We start from the raw sequence: 18,857 nt of genomic DNA, 5'->3' as shown, positions 1-18,857 counted from the left end.
GTAGGCATGAGAGAACCTATAAATGGTCTTTTGTGACAATGCACTGTGCCTGTGTTTATTTATTTATCTGTTTATTGCCCTATAATCTGCCGAGCGAGGCTTCCTCTCTTGTCCTACTTTCTAAATTGAATGGAATTCAGCTCCCACAGAAAACACAAATGCGTTTTCTTTTAAAGTTAATCTGATGGTGTTTAGGCCTCAAGGCGCATATTCCGTGTTGCCTTTTTAGATGCGCTCAAAAACAGCAAGCTTTTGCACATAAATTCTCTCCAGCCCCAAAATGTAGATTCATGCTCATTCAAAACTATTAACCTCATATCTGCTCTATTCTTCTCCCCTTGGAGGATGGCTAAACCGTCATGTTTCATAGTTCACTGGATGTGCAACGTTTGTGGAAATGACCATCCGTTCTGGATGGCCAGAGGCTCTTGCTGGAGCCTATGCCTTCTACATGTGGGCAGACCAGAGGGCCACGTGTAAATATTTCATCGCCTTGATGAATCTCTGTTGTTTTTCACGACAAAAGTGATTATGTCGCCAGCTTTTGAAGGAATGCGCTTTTGCCGCTGTTGTCCCACGTGGCGGGTGGGAGTTGCTTTAACCACGCTGTCTGTAGCCTTCAAGACCTGACAGGCCACATCAGTCAGCGCGTCCTGCTCGCTCTGCTAAAGTGCCTGGCTCCCTGCATGCCCGCGACTGGCCTCTGAGGACTCTGAGCAGTGATTTGTTGATTTGTTGACATGAATACTTTCTGTTCTCTCGCAGATCAAAAGCCATAAGCGTCACTCTCACCTCCTGCGGTCCTAACCGCTCCTCTTCATCAGTGCGGCTTCTGCTCCATCAGGCTCCTTCCTCTCCTTTTTGAATATCGTATTGTTGGAACATTATACATGGAACAAAGACGGCAAAATCAGTGATTAAAAATTAAATACAGTTATCTCTTTCCGAGCTATTACGGGCTCCCCCAGGAGAGAAAGATATTTTGCTGCCTCACAGGCGTCTTTTGTTCCCAATTTGGAGGCATGTCACTATTTATTGTTGAATTTTTGATCATTCATTGGATATGCACTGCTCTCACTCTGACATACAAGGATGTCTTCATCAGTGTGTCACTGGCTGCCTGTGTCAGGTTTGCTGGGAGCACAGAGTGTATCCTACCACAAGGTATGTCATCGCACTAATGCTGTAATCTCAGCTGGCTGCTGACTGCCTCTGCTCTCTGACTGAAATCAATATGTAATCATACACATCACATCAAAACCAAAGCAAAAGTTTTTCCATGTTTCATTCTGTTGATCTGTGCTCAGTGCTCCATCACTGCCTTTCCTTGTCAGGCTTGTATGAATAACCATGTTTCTATACTCTCTCTACACAGAAATGCTACTAGAATTTCTTTTAAACAAATAGCAGAAAATGTCAAATTGCAAAAGCCCCATTGTCCAGTGGGGAGCACGCTGGGCCTTCTATGCTTTCAGAGAAGTAATAAGGAAATGAAACAAAATGAAAGAGGCTTATTTCATTCCTGTATTTTTTGGCATTCTTGTATTTTTGGCATGTATTTTTCCAGTCATGTAAAACATTTCTATTTAATTAAATCATTGTGCTTTGTGCATAACTCTGCATGTGTTGTGGCAATACACTTATTACATTGTTACATTTTAGTTTATAGTATAATTAACCCCTTAAATGTCCAGAGCCCACAAGCATTTTTACACACTTCCATAACTTAAGAATAACTCAATCAGTTTGCTTTGGAGTCCATGTAATCACTGAATAATAAGCCATATTATGTAATAAACATGGGATTTTACGGGATTAAAAACTGGAAAGCTTAAAAAAATGGAAAGCAGCAGCAACAGCAGCTCAGTGTCAGTACATTTTAAATGAAACTGACAGAAATACTGCAACAATGTTGAATATATCCATATGTCATACAATTTTCAAATACAAAATAAAGTCTTTTACAAGCCTCAAATGTCTTGAACAAGCAAAACATGTGCATGTGGATTGCTGTTAGCTTAGTGCTACACACTACTAGAATCCTATAAGGATGCTAGCAGAAATTGGCATTATTGTGGAGGTGTAACATTACCTAATTTTTAATCAGGTTTACACATTTATGAACCAAACAGACAACCTAGACCTAATATTCAAAGTTTGCCGCTGACATCCTCTATTGTGCAAACTGCAAACTCTGGGACTGAGAATAGTCACCTTGTATAAAGTAGTTCTTACAATCATGTGCACATGTATGTACTTCCCAGTTGGCTTTATAGCATAGTGGTTAAGTCACTCAAGTCTACACACAGCAGAATAGATTTCAAGTCTAACTCATAAGAACACACCTATATTCTAATGTTAATCCATTCTCTCATCACAGCCGCCTAATACATGTTCATTGTAGGCACTCATATCTTAATATTGATAAAATACAGTTAATCATATAGCCCTACACTCATAAAAGTAAAGATTTCATAGTTTCATGAGTTAGATGTATGGCTCCAGGAAAAACTCTAATTGGTATAGAACACCTACATTATGAAAAGGTTCTTCATAATGTCAGAAGGTTCTTCACACTCACGTGCCTCATTTGCAGCAATGGTTCTTTAAACAATCATGTACTGAAAGGTTCTTTAGGGAACCAGAAATAGTTCTTCTATAGTATCACTCCAAAGAACCCTTCTGGCACTTTTCACTTGTCTCAGATTTAATGGTCAACATTCCAACAAGTCTTCTGTAGGCACACGTGTCCTTACAAGACGATAATTGGAGCCACGTGTTTTGACCTTCCTCATTAACTGTCTTGGCTTGATCCACTACTCTTTTGTTTAAATGACTGTCCAAGCTTCCGAGAGACTAACAACCCTCACAATTGTGTGTGCATGTACATTTTGCTTTAGCTCAGTTCTCTGGGTCGACAACCTCGTTCGTAAAAAAAGTCACTTTCTCACCTGTCACCATCGGTTTGTAATGGAGAATATGGCGATAGCTGCAGTGGGTAATGACTTCTACGCATTAGCTCTCTGATGCTTAATGAAGTGACAGTTGTTTTCCCTTTCTTTCTTCCTCTAAGGCCCTATAAGACCTATGCTAGCTTTAACAAGCAATTTTCCGATTTCTGTTCCATCAAAAGACATTTATTTTAAGCAAATGTCACTTGCAAATGCATTGTGACTCAGTGTGCTCCATCAGGGGGAAGGGGCCTTAAGCACTGTTGAGATTGTCTTTTAAGTCTCTGAAGTGCCTGTTCCAGCCTAGACGGCCGCGTCTTTTCATTATCACAGAGTGTTAACCTGGGGTCAACCGTTCACCAAAGTTATGATTAGAGCGATCTCTAATCTCAGGCATTTAGTTAATTATGTTGCTCTCAAGGTTCAGTTCATGTTAGCTTCAAATTTCTAAAACATGATTGGGGTGGCACATGTATTTTAAAGAGCCCATTTCATGGAAAAACATTTTTTTATTTATAATTTTTTTTTCAATAAAGGATTTACCCAAAAATAATAAAACTACAAATGGGCTCCCAATTGGCGCAACCATTTAAGCGTTGGCCCTATCATCAGGAGACTGTGAGTTCGGTCCCTGGTGACGCTACAGCCGTCCGTAATCGGGAGTCCAAGAGAGCACAGTTGGCCACACTCTCTGGGTAGGTAGGATGACCACCCCCCCCACCCCCCCCTTCTACCCCCATCACTCAACTTTTATTGTCATTACACATTGTACTTGTACATTTGCGCAACGAAATTGGTTTACAGCCCCCCCTCCCCTCTTGGTGCAATAGAAATAGAAAAGTTTAAATATAAAATAGAAAAGTTTTAAAATATAAACAAATTAAATAACAGATTAGTGCTACGGTTAACTATACAGGCATAAGCATAAATTAACTAAGCTCTCCTATTTACACACTAAGCTTTCCTATATACACAAGTGAAGAAATTGACATTTGTAGTATCAATTATTGCACATTATATTTGTGTTTATATGTTTACATTTGTGTATATGTTTTTAGTTTTGACGTAATTTATAAATTTCATGATGAACAGACCGATAGAAATGGCCAAGAATTACTCAGAAAAACAGTCTGGTTACATTTACTTACATTAAAAGTAAACAGTTTTTTCCTTCTCCTGTAAAGTTACCATTTTGGAGATGTATATTGGACACACATATAAGCAATAAGTGTGTACCTGCATCTAAAATGTCCAACATGAATTTACTAAAAAGCAAAAATTTCCATTCCATAAAAAGCTAGTTAGAAGAAGAATGCAAGGTTGGTTCCCGATTTCTTTTATTAACTTAATGAAGCACTGATTGGTCAAAACTAGGGCCTGTCTCACAGAAGGGGATTTCTTGTGTGGCCAAAAGATTTTCCAACTCATGACAGCAGATCACTTTTTACTGGGCTACATCACCATGGCAACATAAACTGCACACCTAACCTGCTTCGGGGCAATTATAGCTCTGCATTTGGAATCTTAAACAGCTCTTGGACCTATCAAGGCTCAGCCTCTGACCAATCAGCAACAGCCTTCTGAAGGATGTGGGCTCTGGTCCAGATCACTTTTCATTCGTCACATTACAGCCTGAGTATATACACCTGGGTTAAAAGAGAAGGTTGTTGATTGCTGAGGTTTCATGAAGATATATATATATATATATATATATATATATATATATATATATATATATATATTCTTAAAAAAAGTCTTAAAAGCCCCATAAAAAGCAGACTTTCTTAAAAGGATAAAGAGAGGTCAGAAACCGGTCTTGCTGAAAAGAATTATGACTATTTTTGGAACACATAAACATCTTAAGTTAAAAGGCAACAAAAATGCAGGATCTGGCTCCTTCAGAAAAGGCTTCAGAGGTTCTGCCGTAACCCACTGTCCCTATAAGCCGTGCTGGTGTGTAAGTGGTATTCTTTCAACTGGTTGAGGTTGTTCTCTAGGTTGATGTCATCGCTCTGTCTCACTGAGCCCTGTGGCAAAACAAGAACAAGGAGACGGTTTTCACATTCAACAGATGAGAAAATACAAGCCCATTGCTGACACCTGATCTTTGTCCCTGCAGGTCATTTGTCTCCATATGATACCGTTTGAAGGCACTAGTTAGCATATATATCATTTGATCTATCGCCACTGGCTTGTACACCGTTGCATTTTGTTTCCCATCTGCTGAGTCAGGGGCTTGAATTCAGACTAAGAAAGATAAACTTCAGTGTCTGCAGCTACTGAAAATAACAGCTGGTCTGAAAGGAGGATTTATATGTAGACTCGGACATGTAAGCCTTGGTTGTTCAGTTTATTAGCAGGAGGCAAGGAGGGGGGTGAACATCAAGAGCTAGGGTGCATATGTTTTTTTTTTTTTTTTCAGCCAAGTAGCTCCGAGGACTGATCTGGAGAGATGCCTTGCTGGTTTCTGAGCAGCAGCAAACGAGAAAATTAACCGTAATGCTATTTCACGGTGCTCCACTGTTGGAGATCACTCGTGCCTGCTTGCGTGGAGGCGAGAAGCAGAGTGGCTCCAGCAGCACTCAGGGTCACTCTGCATGAGCGCCCCCATATTAGTTAGCCTCTCATCTCCTATTCATGGAGACGAGCTTTAAGCTGCCCGGCAAAATCGAACTGATGGTGATCCCACATTCAAAGCAGAAAGAAGTGGATGGAGAACAGTTAAGAAGATGGAATAAATTTTAGACACGGAGGAATATGCTTTTATATCCAGCCTTTGCTAAATCAGAGCAGCATTTATGCTGTATTAACAGTTTACTTTCCCAAACTCTTTGGACCCAAGAACTGAATAAGTGAATTATATATTTATATAAATAAATCGTTTTTTTTTTTTTTTTCGACACATTTCAATAGAGAAAAGCTGAGATGAGGTACAAAACTGTATCTGTGCTTCTTCTATGAGGTTAAAGGGCTTAAAAATAGTCATAAGGTAGCTATGAATTATTCAAGCATTTCAGGCTCAACCAGATTTAAACTTAAAACCTCCCTTTTTTCATGAAGATTGTCAATTTTTACAATGCAGGAGAATAGATGACGATGGCAAAGAAGTGGGAAAATTACATTTTTGTATCACTGTTATGCTGCAGTGCAGTATTAGTATGAATAAAACATTACTCAACACAAGATCACAGGATAAACACTGAGTGAAGTTCTGTTTGTCAGAAAATAATGATTATAAATGTTTATATACAGTGCTGTGCAAAAGTCAGAGACCACAATTTCATGTGATATTTCATTTCCAGTCAAAAGGGCCACAAAGGTATTTATTTTGTCAGTGTCAGAAAAAATATATATATATATTTGGCAGAAAACAACACAGAAACCTCAACAACTGAATGTAATCAGTTTTTATAACGGCATTTCATGTTTACTCTTTAAGTTTGTTACAGCTTCCATTCTTTTTTTGAAGACTTGCTTTCAGTTTTTTCAATGAAATCTGCATGGCTATATTTACACACCGCATAAGTTCAGTCTTAGAAGTTTCTCACCATCACCTTGATATACTTACAGTGCAAAAGTCAGAGACCACTCTTTATTTATTTATGTGCCAGTTAAACCTGCATTTAAGTACAAGTTATTCATTTTTCAGGTATTTCTGTGGGGCTGAGATATAAGATAATCCACGTACATACAGAAGGAGAAAGCTAAAGAAAAACACATGGAAAAAAACTGGTGTTTCCAAAAACTGGAGTTCAAAAATTATTAAAAGATACAGAGGGAATGGAACTTTTAACAACCTTCTAAGACTTGGTAGACCACCAGAACTGCCCCCAACAGATAAATAGCACTTTCGTCTTTCAGAGAGAGGAGAAAATCATGCTGCTTCAGATCTGAAAACATCCACAGGTGTTTCTGTCCATCCTTCCACTGTGAGAAGACAACTCAACACCACTGGAAGAGCAAGGAAATTGACAAAAAAGCTCTTAGAACAATGGACTGACCACCCCAGAGTCCAGACTTCACCATCCCTGAATGTGTTTGGGATTAATTAGATTGTGAGAAGCAGAAAGTACAACAACTTCTAACACTGAACTTTGGAGATGTGAAAAATATTTTGGCAGGTTCCTTCAAAAAATTGAAAGCAAGTATCCTGAAAAGAATGGAAGCTGTAAGACTACGATTGTCTACGATGACTACTAAAGTATAGTCTATGGCATTGTGGGCGATTCTGTTTAATTGTCTGTTAAATACATGTTTTCAGCTTTTCTTCCTGACACTGAGAAATTAATAACTTCTTAATGACTGAATGAGCTACTTAATGACTGTGTTGACTGGAGTTTAAATAAATACAGGGTGTTTTCAGATTTCTGCACAGTTGTGTATAGTCAAGCAGTACATATATTGTTCTAAAATACTTTTACAGAACAGGAAGAATATCAGCCATCTGCACCATGTATTTTTTCTTTTATTGTTCCATCTAATTAAAAGGTTATTTTCAGCCTCTGGTTGCTATTATCAGATGCACATGCATACAGATAAGACAGACAAGACATTCATCTTCTTTTTTTTTTTCTTACTTGTCGTATTACAAGCAATTGACAGTGAATTACCCTTTTCAGTTAAATAGATTTTTCACAGCTCAATTCAGCCCTAAGGAAAGATGGGTCTTCAGCCAGGCAGCCAATCTCTGGTGATCTACTCCTAAGCGGCCACTGTTTGTCACTCAAAATGAGGCCGGACAGCCTGCAGTTGCCAGCTCGCATAAAAAGGGGATTCTTTTGAATAACACTGACGTTCTGACTTTGCTCGGAATAGAGGACACGGCGATTCACTGATCTGTGACTTCCCTCTGGTGCAGGTGGCTGATGTTTTTCCTTCTCTCCTCTCCTCTCCTCTTCTCTCCTCTCCCCTCGTCTCGTGTGTTAATATAAGGGCCATCTAATCCTCTCACCGGCCAATCCCGCCTCCATCTGCACAGTGCCTGGGTTGCCACCAGCGAGGAGCTTTGGCAGGGCCTGGCTCGCTACAAAACTTGGCTTATTTCTCCTCTTTTTTTATCTCTACGCACATACTTTTTGATGGCAGTGTTTTATCTGGTTCGACAGGCTTTGTTTGGTCTTGATATCTCCTCCAGCAGCTTGTGTTTGCCTTATGGATTTCTGGCATGCTCTTTAAACAAGTGATAATGCTTTACAATACATACACACCTTAACCCTCTCATGAGAGAGTTGACGTATATATATTGCTCCAACCCTGGCACACAGGGCTTGGGATCCAAATAGTACACAGGAGTATTTTCCTCAAAGATGTTCATGTTTAGCCAAAGACTGCAGGAAATATCCCTTCACAGAATATAGGCAAAGAACTGGGAAAACTGAGATTTTTCACTTCTGATGTTTGACATTTGGACATTTGATTGGTTTGGAATAAGATTTTAGAACAACATGTGCAATTAGAATCAGATACTGGTGCATCTGGACGGTGTAGCACGCAGTTGTGATGCTGTATGAAACTGTCTGCTCCATAAGTTGTATGTTTACCTGTTTAGGCAACATTTAGAGAATACCTGTATTAATACACCATACGTATCATTAATAGCTATGGAAAAATCCAGTCCCACTTTAAATTGTGTTTCTACTAACTGTTAGTTACATGTGAACATATGCAACAGCAATGTAACTACTAATGATTTAGTCACTGTTACAGAGGGATTAGAGAGGTACACCTAATGTGATTACATATGTGTATCAACTTCAGTTTTTTCCTCGTGGAATTTCACAAGTGTAATAACACAAATGTAATTACATTTGTAATCAGACACTGTATCTGCCGGCTTTCCTAACGTTTAGCTAACATTTATGTTGCTATTGCTGTGACACTGTAACAGTTTCAGCTTTAAACCATTCTGTAATGTGACAGCAGACGTTCCCGTATCTTAACATACAGCTTTTATGACATCAAGTAAATGTGTTGCATTTCCTCCAAAGCAGTGTCTGTATTACCACTCCTTTATTACACAGTACCTACATAACAACTACACAGGAACTGCCCACTTATTTTAAAGTAATTAACTCTAAGCTACAGGAACGTTCAAACAAGTTGATACACATGTGTAATTACATAGGCTGTACTTCTGTAACATAGACTAAATCATCAATAATTACAAGGTTGTTTCATATGTTACTCATGCGTAACTACACAGTTAGTAGAGACACTTAATAGAAAGTGGGACCAAAAATTCTTAGTTCATCAGAATGTGAACACTAATCACTAATGTGATCACTAATGTGTGGTTATTTTTACAAGATATACTCATGTTTTCCTATAGCCGTTCAACATATCTCTTCATTAATAAATAATGAGCTGCAGATCAGTGCATGTATACAAATCATTAGCATGGTGCGGTTATTATGGTCAAATATTTAGATGATGAATATGAAGTGAAGTGTAAGACGTGTGTATTCTTTACCTGTTTTTTCTATATTTTTTTTACATTTACGGCATTTGGCAAATACTCTTATCCAGAGCAACTTACAATTTGACCATTTTTTTACATAGGTAGGCAAGGGCAGTGTTTGGAGTCTTGCCCAAAGACTCAAATTGGTATAGTATAGGGTGCCTGCCCAGGCGGGGGATTGAACCCAGTTTCCAGCTTAGAAGGCAGAGGTGTTACCCACTACACTACACTTTTGTAGTAGCTAAAGTAAAGCTAACACTTTTGCAAAATTATTAGTGTTAATGTATTATTATTTGGCCTAAGGATGGGTGAGATATATGTTTTTCATTATTATCATCATAAGAATGTTACAGAAATTTGTATATAGATAAAAATACAAACAGAAATGAATATTTTCCATTTTATATGTGATTTTACTGCTGTATAACTAATACAAAACCTCATATCTCCAAAATGATTACCTTTTAGAAAAAAACATTCTTTAAACCCTCTGGGGTCCACAAACTTGTCCATGCGTCAAATTAGATGTGTCTAGATATGTTTTGATGTTGTCTAGCTTTGTGATAATACAGCACAGAAATATGGTTCAGACATTTTCTGAAACTGTAGATTTGCTCTTTCCATTCCATCTTATTGCGATCGTACGTGACTCACATCCAGAGTTATAAGGCTATGAAGAGGGGTTGAGGCACACGTCATCTGCCTCTCAGTGTGTATATTTCACCAAGGACTTACCCATCATGTCAGTAAACCTTCGTTGTTCATTAAGTCGACTTTGGAGTCACGTGAAATGGCATGCAAATGTTTACAGCCACTGAAGTTGCTGTAGCAGTTTTGGGAAGTGGTGTTGAGTATTTGGACAGAGCAAGTGGCTTTGAAGGTTAAAATAAATCAAGAAAATGCCCTCTGAGCCAACACAGGTAAAGAACTGAGATTTTGGGACTCTGTTATTGGTTCATTCATTATTACATATTGACACAATGCAAAGAGCAGTTGGTGTTGACAAATGATGTAAAAATGAAAAAAAAAGAGTTTACCAGCTTGTGATTTGACACGACCGATCTAAAAAAGCAGGTCTGTAATTTCTCAAAGCAAACTCACACCTCACCTTCAGTATTTGTGTAAGCAGACAATAAGCAGACAAATTCTCCATGAAAGAAGACATCATTCTACTCACTGGTACTTTGTGTTGATCTGAGGTGCTCATCCCTGGCCTGCCATCTCACCGGCAGACCAAATGTATGAAGTACCCCGCCAGCGGATCTTTGTTTATCTCTGATCTTTGTTATCTCCATGACAGGCCCCTGAAAATATGAAAGCACAGCTGGCGGAGCCTAGCTGTTGCCTTATTTTATTTGCATAACCTCTGAATTATAGACGGCATAATTCCACAGCAGCATCCTGTTGTTCTGTCAGCACAGATCAAAGATAAAGCGGTCTGCGGAACAACCAGCTCTCAGGTCACAGGAGCATCAGCCCGGGCCCTGATTGGAGAACTTAGAAAGCTGTCGTGGAAGCAGTAGGTTCTTTTGAGGAAAGGTTTCGGGCTACACGGCATGAAAAGACAGCACATCGTTCTTCAAACTTTAGTTCCAATCTCATTACATCCCTCCCCCCCAGCTTGTAAATGCTAAATGAGATTAGTGTTTATGATATTGTCAGAACGAGACAGTATCATTATCACTTGAATGAAATGAATTGAATGGAGTCTGCAGTAGGCAGAGTAGAGGCAATCTTGGTAGATAAGTCTATAAAAGGTCCTTTTAAAGCATAATCCATGATTACAGTGGGAGATTTCTTTCTTTCTTTCGGCTTCTGAATGAATCTCTGAGGTGGCAAATATCACTGTATATAGCGCAGCCAGTAATGCAACTCAGCATTCAGAGCGCTAATTGTAAGGATTTACTTTAGTCAATCCACCAATAGTTCTTAATTGAACTGGTAAGCTGTTTGGAGATCTGAGTTTTTGGCAGCAAGCAGCTCGTATTTGTGCCAAGATTTTTTTTTCTCCTTTTCTTTTCCCCCAACAATTCCTTTATCAAAGAACAATAAGAACTTCATCTCTACCACAGTGATACAAGAAAAAACGTTAAAGCGTTTTAACAATGCCTCCATCATTTCCAAAGAGCTGTAAAAGGGATGTGGTAGTAATGCCCTTTGATTGATCTGTTTTGCTTTGGAGATCTATGGAAAAAAAAATCCAAAGTATCCAGCTTCAATACATGTAATCTAATAAGTTATTACCTTTTTTTTTACATTTTTTATTAATTAACCTTTCTCTAATCAAGATTTGTGTCGCCCGCCATCGGTTTAAGCTTTTGTTCCTTCATCGCTGTTTATTTTCCCCACTGCCAAATACCACCTTCAGTCTGCAGATTTTATTTTCCTCTCCCGGAAAATAATGGTTCATAAAAGTAAACACAAATACATATCTCAGTATCATTGCTCTTTCATCGCCATGAATTTAGGGTGGCGAATGCGAGGATGTATTTTGTCACTTTTATTCCCACCATAACAATGTTACAGAAAGCCGTATCCGGAGCGGAGAAAAAAAGGGGGAAAAAATGAAAAGAAAAACAAATGGCTGTTTTTGTAGTTTGCAGCTTAATGCTTATAAGATGTAAAAAAAAGAAATCACACTGCCTGTTCTGTTTCATAAAGAATCAAGTAAAGCTGCGCTTGCCTTTGGCTGTTTTCCTAGTTCCAACAAATTGAGTGTCTGCAAAAAGGTCACCCATTCAAACCTCTGCAGCCAAACTCCCAGGAGAGACAGGAGTGCTTCTCCTTTGAACGAGAAAATCTACATAGTGTTCTCATCCCTGCCTGGTTAAGGCCACTTGATCCACATCCTCCTCCTTCCTCTAAATTGGGCTAGTGGGTCGGAAGCGCTGGAGCCTAGTGAAAACGAATCACCATTCTGCATGACTGTGGGCAGTCTCTATCAATTAGATATTGAATACCCAGAGGGGGGACGTGAGGAGAGAACATTCAACCACTTTTCTGTGCGTTCGGCTTCGTGTTGTACAGTATAACCAGCACCCTGAAGTACACTGTCAAGGAAGATCACATATGGCTAATCTTTCTATGCTAGAGGTTTTCATGACTGACTTCTATGGTTTCCAGTCTTTAACACTGCAGAACACATGGACTTGAAAGAGATGTGTTTTTAGCTGTGAGACCTGAGCATGGGTTCAGATGTTCAGACAAATGATTTATAATCTAAATCAGTTAGATATGATTACTTTATTCCAGGAATTTATATTAAATCCTACACATTATCCTACACATTATCATGTCATATATGTCATATTTTTATTATCATATATTTTATCTTTTACCCTAACGTCCACTTATGTTTGTGTTGTTTTATTTACCAAAAACAGTAATAATTATTTAATAGATGGACATTTTCCAACCTCTTTTCATCCTTTAGAAGTGCACAGTCTGTTTTCGTTACTGTGCCAATATATGCAAATGACTTTTCTGGTTGGCTTCCCTACACTGTGGCTCATTCCAAAAGCAGTCCATGCTGAAATGCTCCTTATAACATCAACGAGAATCGAGTACTAGAAGACTACTACTGGCTTTTATGACATCACACAAACAGTGAATTCAAAACAGGCTGTTTTTGCAGCTTAGTTTGAACACATGGATTGGAGGGTGAACAGTGCATTTTGAAACTTTGACTATGTTGGAATACTACATCAAACTTTTAAATAACATTATAAAAACTGGTTTTCTATGATATGTGCCCTTTAAAGCTGTGAGTAAGACACAAAAGATGACTACCTGTTTAGATAGTGGTGGAATATAGACAATACAAGCACTATGACTTTATTGATTGATTGATTGATTGATTATTTTAATTTTTTTGCATTATAGAATTTTATTTTGAGCAAAATTGTGCTCGGTTAATATTCAACATTGTTCTTTTCTCGTTTTGTACTGTCATCAATACTGACATTCTAAAATCAATGCACCTTCAGATCGATGCACCTCAGTGTGAGTCTTTGCCCTGTCAGGCTGAATCATGTGTTGGTGTGTTTGTGTTTTAGCAGACACAGCGGCGCGTGACCTTTCACCTCCCGGATGGTTCTCAGGAGAGCTGCAGTGCCACCACTGGCCTGCAGGGGGAGCAGGAGGCCGGCAGCAGCACCACCCAGTCCCTGCCTCTGGGTTTCCCTCAGGACGAATACTACGAGCAGACCTCGCCCAACAGCCGCACTGAGGGCGACGGCAACTCTGACCCTGAGTCCAGTGAGTGTTGACCACTGTTTGCTCCCAATACACATGCAAACATTTGCAATGATGGGAAGAGGTACAGAGTAGGGGGTTGATACAGCAGTTTTCCATGTTCAGTGAAAGTTGCTGGTCTTGGGGTATTACCTTCAAAAGGCTAGGTTGCATTAGGCTGTCCTGAAACTGGTGGCATTATGGCAATGCAGCTCTGCAAGGGCATGATATTGGAGAGCGGCACAACCAATGAGTTTGATCTGAATATTGATTACCTCCAAATATTTCCAACACTATTTCTTTTGCATGAATTAAATTCACAGTTTCCACAATCATCCCCACAATAATTCAGTGTTGTGTTGTGGTAGTGTACATAGCTAACATGTTAGTTTATATAGTTTATTGTATATATAGTTATGGTGCTAGCTTCAGTGGCACCAAAATGTTTGGTTCAAGAATTCTTCTTTTGGAAAGACTCTTTTCTGGTTTGGTGATGTGATCTGCATCACATTAATTGAGATCTTACATGTCTCCTCTAGTGTCTTTGGTTTGCAAAATGAATAACAATTCAGTCTTTTGTGAATCTCTTGTGAAACTAGGCAAGTTTTCCCATTTTAAAATATGATATGGTTTGTTATAAAGTTTTTTCAGTGGTATTCTGAGCATAGTTGCAGTTGCTTGGCTATGAAGGACCAACAGAGTAAACTAGTTAGCTTGAAGTTTAGTTGGGAAGTAGGATAAGTAGTGACTTTTCTCTGAATTTGAGTTTGAATGTCTGTTTTTTCCCTTCATACCATTTTAATGCACATCTATGCATTTCTGAAATGCAGCACATAGGCCTGTCATGAGCATGAGATTTTAGCCTTACAAATTGAATCATTCCTTGATGTTGATACTGATGACAGACTGGATTGAGGTCAAATAAACAACCATTACTTACTTTAAATATATTATAAAACCAGTCAGAAGTTATGCTGCATTAACATCTTAAATATAACAGCGCCTTATAGTGGTCCATGACTAGCTGTGGCATACAGAAATGGAAATGTTGCCATTTTGATGCTGCTACTGATGGAAATGGTTGATTGTCAGAGGAGACCTGTATGTTGATTTAGTAATGTCAATTGCTCATTTAAGGTAAAAAGATAAAGACAGGAGAACACAAGGTGCTCTATTTTTTTGTCGTATAATACTGGGTTATCCTGGCCTTTAGCAATGAGGCCCTCAACATTCATGGCACCTAAAAATCAACATGTGGTCTGTATCACTGCTGTGAACAGAAAAAGTCACAAAAGAGACAATTGAACTCATCACAAAATGCTAACACTGCTGGAATTTTCTGTCACAGCTCCCTTGAAAACAATTGAATATCCACTTTGCTGTCATTATAAATGCAGCATTAGAAGTCCTGTTGTTTTTGTTAGACTGTAACAGTGGGGAGCGATGAGGCGGACGCATACGCTGACATAAGCGACTTTTATTGAGGACAAATCCAGGGTTGTGGTCATGACAGTCCAGGTTCATATAACGAACACGGAGAGATCAATAGGCAGACATGACAAAATGCACTCACGAAAACAAACCAAAGCACTTCCAACAGGACATACAAACAATTCAAACATACATCCAAACATCAAACAAAGACCAGCGAAAACAAAGGAAAACACAGGGCTTAAATACGACACTGGGAAGACGAGGGACCAGTGAAAACAGTCAGGGGTGGAGTCACAAAACAAGGGGCAGGATTAGGGATACCAAAACAAAGAAGCACGTGGACTATCAAAAGGTAAACCAAAAGCACATGGATAGGACTGGGAGGGGCCAATCGTGACATAGATCCTTGACATTGGTCAGCAAATGCATTTCTGCTTTCTTTTATTTGCAAGTATTTACCTCAATCCCATTAATGAAAATGCACCCAAATCACATTCTGTTTCTTGAAGTATAAACATAGGACTGCACAAACTATGAAAAGCACTTGTGATTATCTCAATTTATTGCAGTGATCTTAAATAATTGCGATCAGGCTGTTATATAATAATTGTGACAGGCCGAAAGGCACGTTTGATATTAACATTTCTGCTAACAAAATGCTGTGTGAGGTTACTTTGAATCCTATTCGCACTCTCACTTACGGTTCATATTCAAATGCATTCACAAATCATTTTGCCTGTTGAACAAATGCAAAAACAAATAGCAGCATCTCTGAACACCTGTAGTAGCTAGCGCACAGCGGCTCGTCAATGACAGGCAGGCCGTGCTTACCAGCGCCGCGTGGTCTTGTGTAATAGCACCGAGCAAATAGTGCTCGATCAGGGGGAGGGTGTTTATTTGCTCAAGTTGTTATTGCTTAATGAGGCGTACAAGAGCTGGTTAGTATTTGTGCCACTGAGATACTGTATAACGGACGCCCATTAATGTGACTGACTCTGAATGTCACGGTGTTAGCTTTCTGGATCTCCTCCGCCCTCAGTAGTTTTCTGGTGGGCTTTTTGCACAAACCTGGTGATGTAAAGCCTGAGCTATCAGGGCTGGAATATGGTACAACTGTCAAAAGCCACTGGCGGACGCTTTGATTTCGGGGGCCGCTTCCATGCCATAATCAGGAAACAGTGGGGTGACTCTGATCAGCATAGATGTCTTCATCCTGTGCCAGCCTACACATCAATGATATGGGTGAATTACCATAGCATCGCTCTGGTTGTCAGAGGCGACACGACTTGGTTTTTTTAAAGACAGGACAGGGGAGGAATAAATTGCCTTGCATACACCTGCAGATATCCTTTCAGGCTGGGCCGTAAATGAGACAATAGCGTCTCTGGCTGGACTGTGAGTGCGTCTTTTCCCCCTCTGCATTGCAGCAGAGCTCTGACAGAACCCACGGTGTCAGTGTGAGGATGAATGTATTTGTGTGGCTCCCCCTGCCCGGCTATTTCCATACACATGATCGCCAATCTTTTCTCTTAGATTAGCTGTTGTCCCACCAGCCTGCAGTCTATGATAATGACCTTTTGCTGTGCATCGCCCTGCTGCAGGCATATAATCAGGTCTTTCAGGCGCACTGTATAAAGCAAAAGGGAGAAAAGTACAGCCCCGGCACTGATTTATATGCTGTAAATGCTTTCTAACTTATTAATATTCTACAACGGTCATTTCTAACACTCCGTAAAGTCAGCGAAAGGAATGTGAGAACTGGGCTAATTGTGAAAATGGATTTTTTTTTTCGGGAATATGCATGCTTCCTTTTCTTCCTTTTTCCTCAGTGAAAGTTGAGCTGATTTCTCGTTACGGAAATAGAGCAAATATTAATGAGCTAAATAATATGGAAAATGCTACTGTTTTTTCATCCACACCCAAGCTTTTAATTACAAATTCATGAGACACAATCTGTTCACTCTGCTTCTTTATACACAAAATGTATCATTGATTGTATTGTCAAAGCAGTGGTTGAGAACCCACAGTGCATTTCAGAAACTGAAAGCCTCCGAACTGACAGACTCATGAATAAACACAAGCAATCCAGGGCTGCTCGAAAATGAAAAAAAAAAAAAAAAACATCACGCACTTTTTATCCCACAGATTATTTGCCATTGTGCAGGGGGTTGTATTGATAGAAGTCTTGTCATGTATTTATAATAAGGTTTGGGTTGAGCATCGGGGCCTTTGAAACAGAGCAGCTGACAAGTCTTCCCCAGGACCCTAGCGATGTGTGCGCTCAGCGAAGATGGAAGTCAACCTCGGCTCATTCAGCCCCCCATTTTCTTGCCCAAAAGTTCACTGATAAAACCTGACACTGCGGTTGAGAGTTCAAAAAGAGAGATAGATCTCACTCTGTTGACAGACTGGGAGACGAGTGCATTGGAGGCGTAGGGGAGCCCGAGACGGATTAGATATGGTTTTATCAATGAGCAGCAGGCAGCCGTGGCTGTGGCAATCGCTTATCTTGTCGTCTCAATTTGAAAAGAGTGAGAACAAGGGAGAGAGGGATAGGGAGAGAGAGAGGGAGAGGAAAGAAGAAGAGAGGAGCGGTAGTGTCAGAGCTGGGGAAAAGGTAGTCTCACAAATCAGACTTCTCCTTGTCTGGAGTGTTTCGTCGCTCACTATGGGCAAGAACTGACAAGGAGGAGCCATTTGACTGACATGTAAAATAACCAATCACGGACCACTGTGACTGCATGACAGGTGCATAATGTTAAAACGGTGCTATCAAAAACAGACCAGTGTGAAACAAAGTGGTATGTAATGGTAAATGTACTGAATGTGTCAGAGAAAACTCTCGGATTTCCAAAGATGAGATGCTGTGAACCTCACAAACTTGCTTTCAGTACAGTGACTATATCTCACTCTGGAAGACTCTTTGTTGTCATGGTCTAAAGGCTTGAATAAAAACGTGTGCAAGGATGGACATATGAACACGGGGACAGTTAACTTACAAAAAAACGTACAAAATGGGAACGTGGGTGACCAGCTTAGCATGCAACAGCCAAGGATGCAGTAGTTGTAAGCTGCATTTAACACGTGTTACATCACTGAAGGCTGTCCTATTTTTTAGGTTCCTTCAAATAAGGCTGTATCCTTCGTTCCTGAGAATTCTGTGGACTTAGCTGAGTTAACCTTACAGACCTTCAATCACCAAAAAACCTTTAATGGCAGTGCAAAACCATTTAAGGTCTTTCTTACCTCGCCTACAACCTTGATTTTAAGACCTGAATTATAACAGTGCATTCGGATGTCCTTGTCAGCTTGTAAAGTTGGTCACCAACTCACCACAACCTATTTTTTCACAAACTTTGTGTTGGAGTGGTAATCAGTGACTGCCAGAGATCATGCTGGCTGGAATCTCAAGAGTGAACCAGCACTTGACCTACCACTTTTCAAAGTACCGAGGTGATGCCTCACCACTTTTTGATTGTGTTCATGCTTCTTATTTTGAAGAAAAAAAGCACCACTGTCCTGAACCACAGACCTGTAGGCATAGACAGACAGACAGTCAAAGGCAGTGGCAGAACCAATTAAAATGTAAATTACAGCAGAGGGGGAGGAATGTTTGCCAAACTATGGGCACAGCTCAGTGAAAGGACTGCTGTAGATCATTAATATGGTACATGTTTTTTACCACAATGCAACTACCAGTCTTAACAGTTTATTACCACACAATGTTAAAGTTACTAAATGTGACTTGCAGCTTTTCTCACTGCTAGCTTTCTAAGCTAGAA

At 39.6% G+C, this 18,857-nt stretch overlaps 1 protein-coding gene across 2 annotated transcripts in view; it reads left to right on the top strand.

Moving 5' to 3' along the window:
• Positions 1-18,857, top strand: part of pcdh11 (protocadherin 11) — a 217,648-nt gene that overhangs the window by 125,184 nt on the left and 73,607 nt on the right. The window contains exon 5 of one of the 2 annotated variants that reach the window (XM_017689973.2): positions 13,467-13,665. In XM_017689973.2, the coding sequence (XP_017545462.1) occupies positions 13,467-13,665 (199 nt within the window). Of the gene's footprint in view, positions 1-13,463; positions 13,666-18,857 lie in introns of both variants that reach the window. The other variant, XM_017689970.2, reaches the window with a different exon arrangement.

Source organism: Pygocentrus nattereri, chromosome 8 (assembly GCF_015220715.1).
Source record: "Pygocentrus nattereri isolate fPygNat1 chromosome 8, fPygNat1.pri, whole genome shotgun sequence".
Taxonomy (NCBI): domain Eukaryota; kingdom Metazoa; phylum Chordata; class Actinopteri; order Characiformes; family Serrasalmidae; genus Pygocentrus; species Pygocentrus nattereri.
The sequence above is the reverse complement of the archived record's forward strand: the minus strand, read 5'-3'. Positions and strand labels throughout refer to the sequence as shown.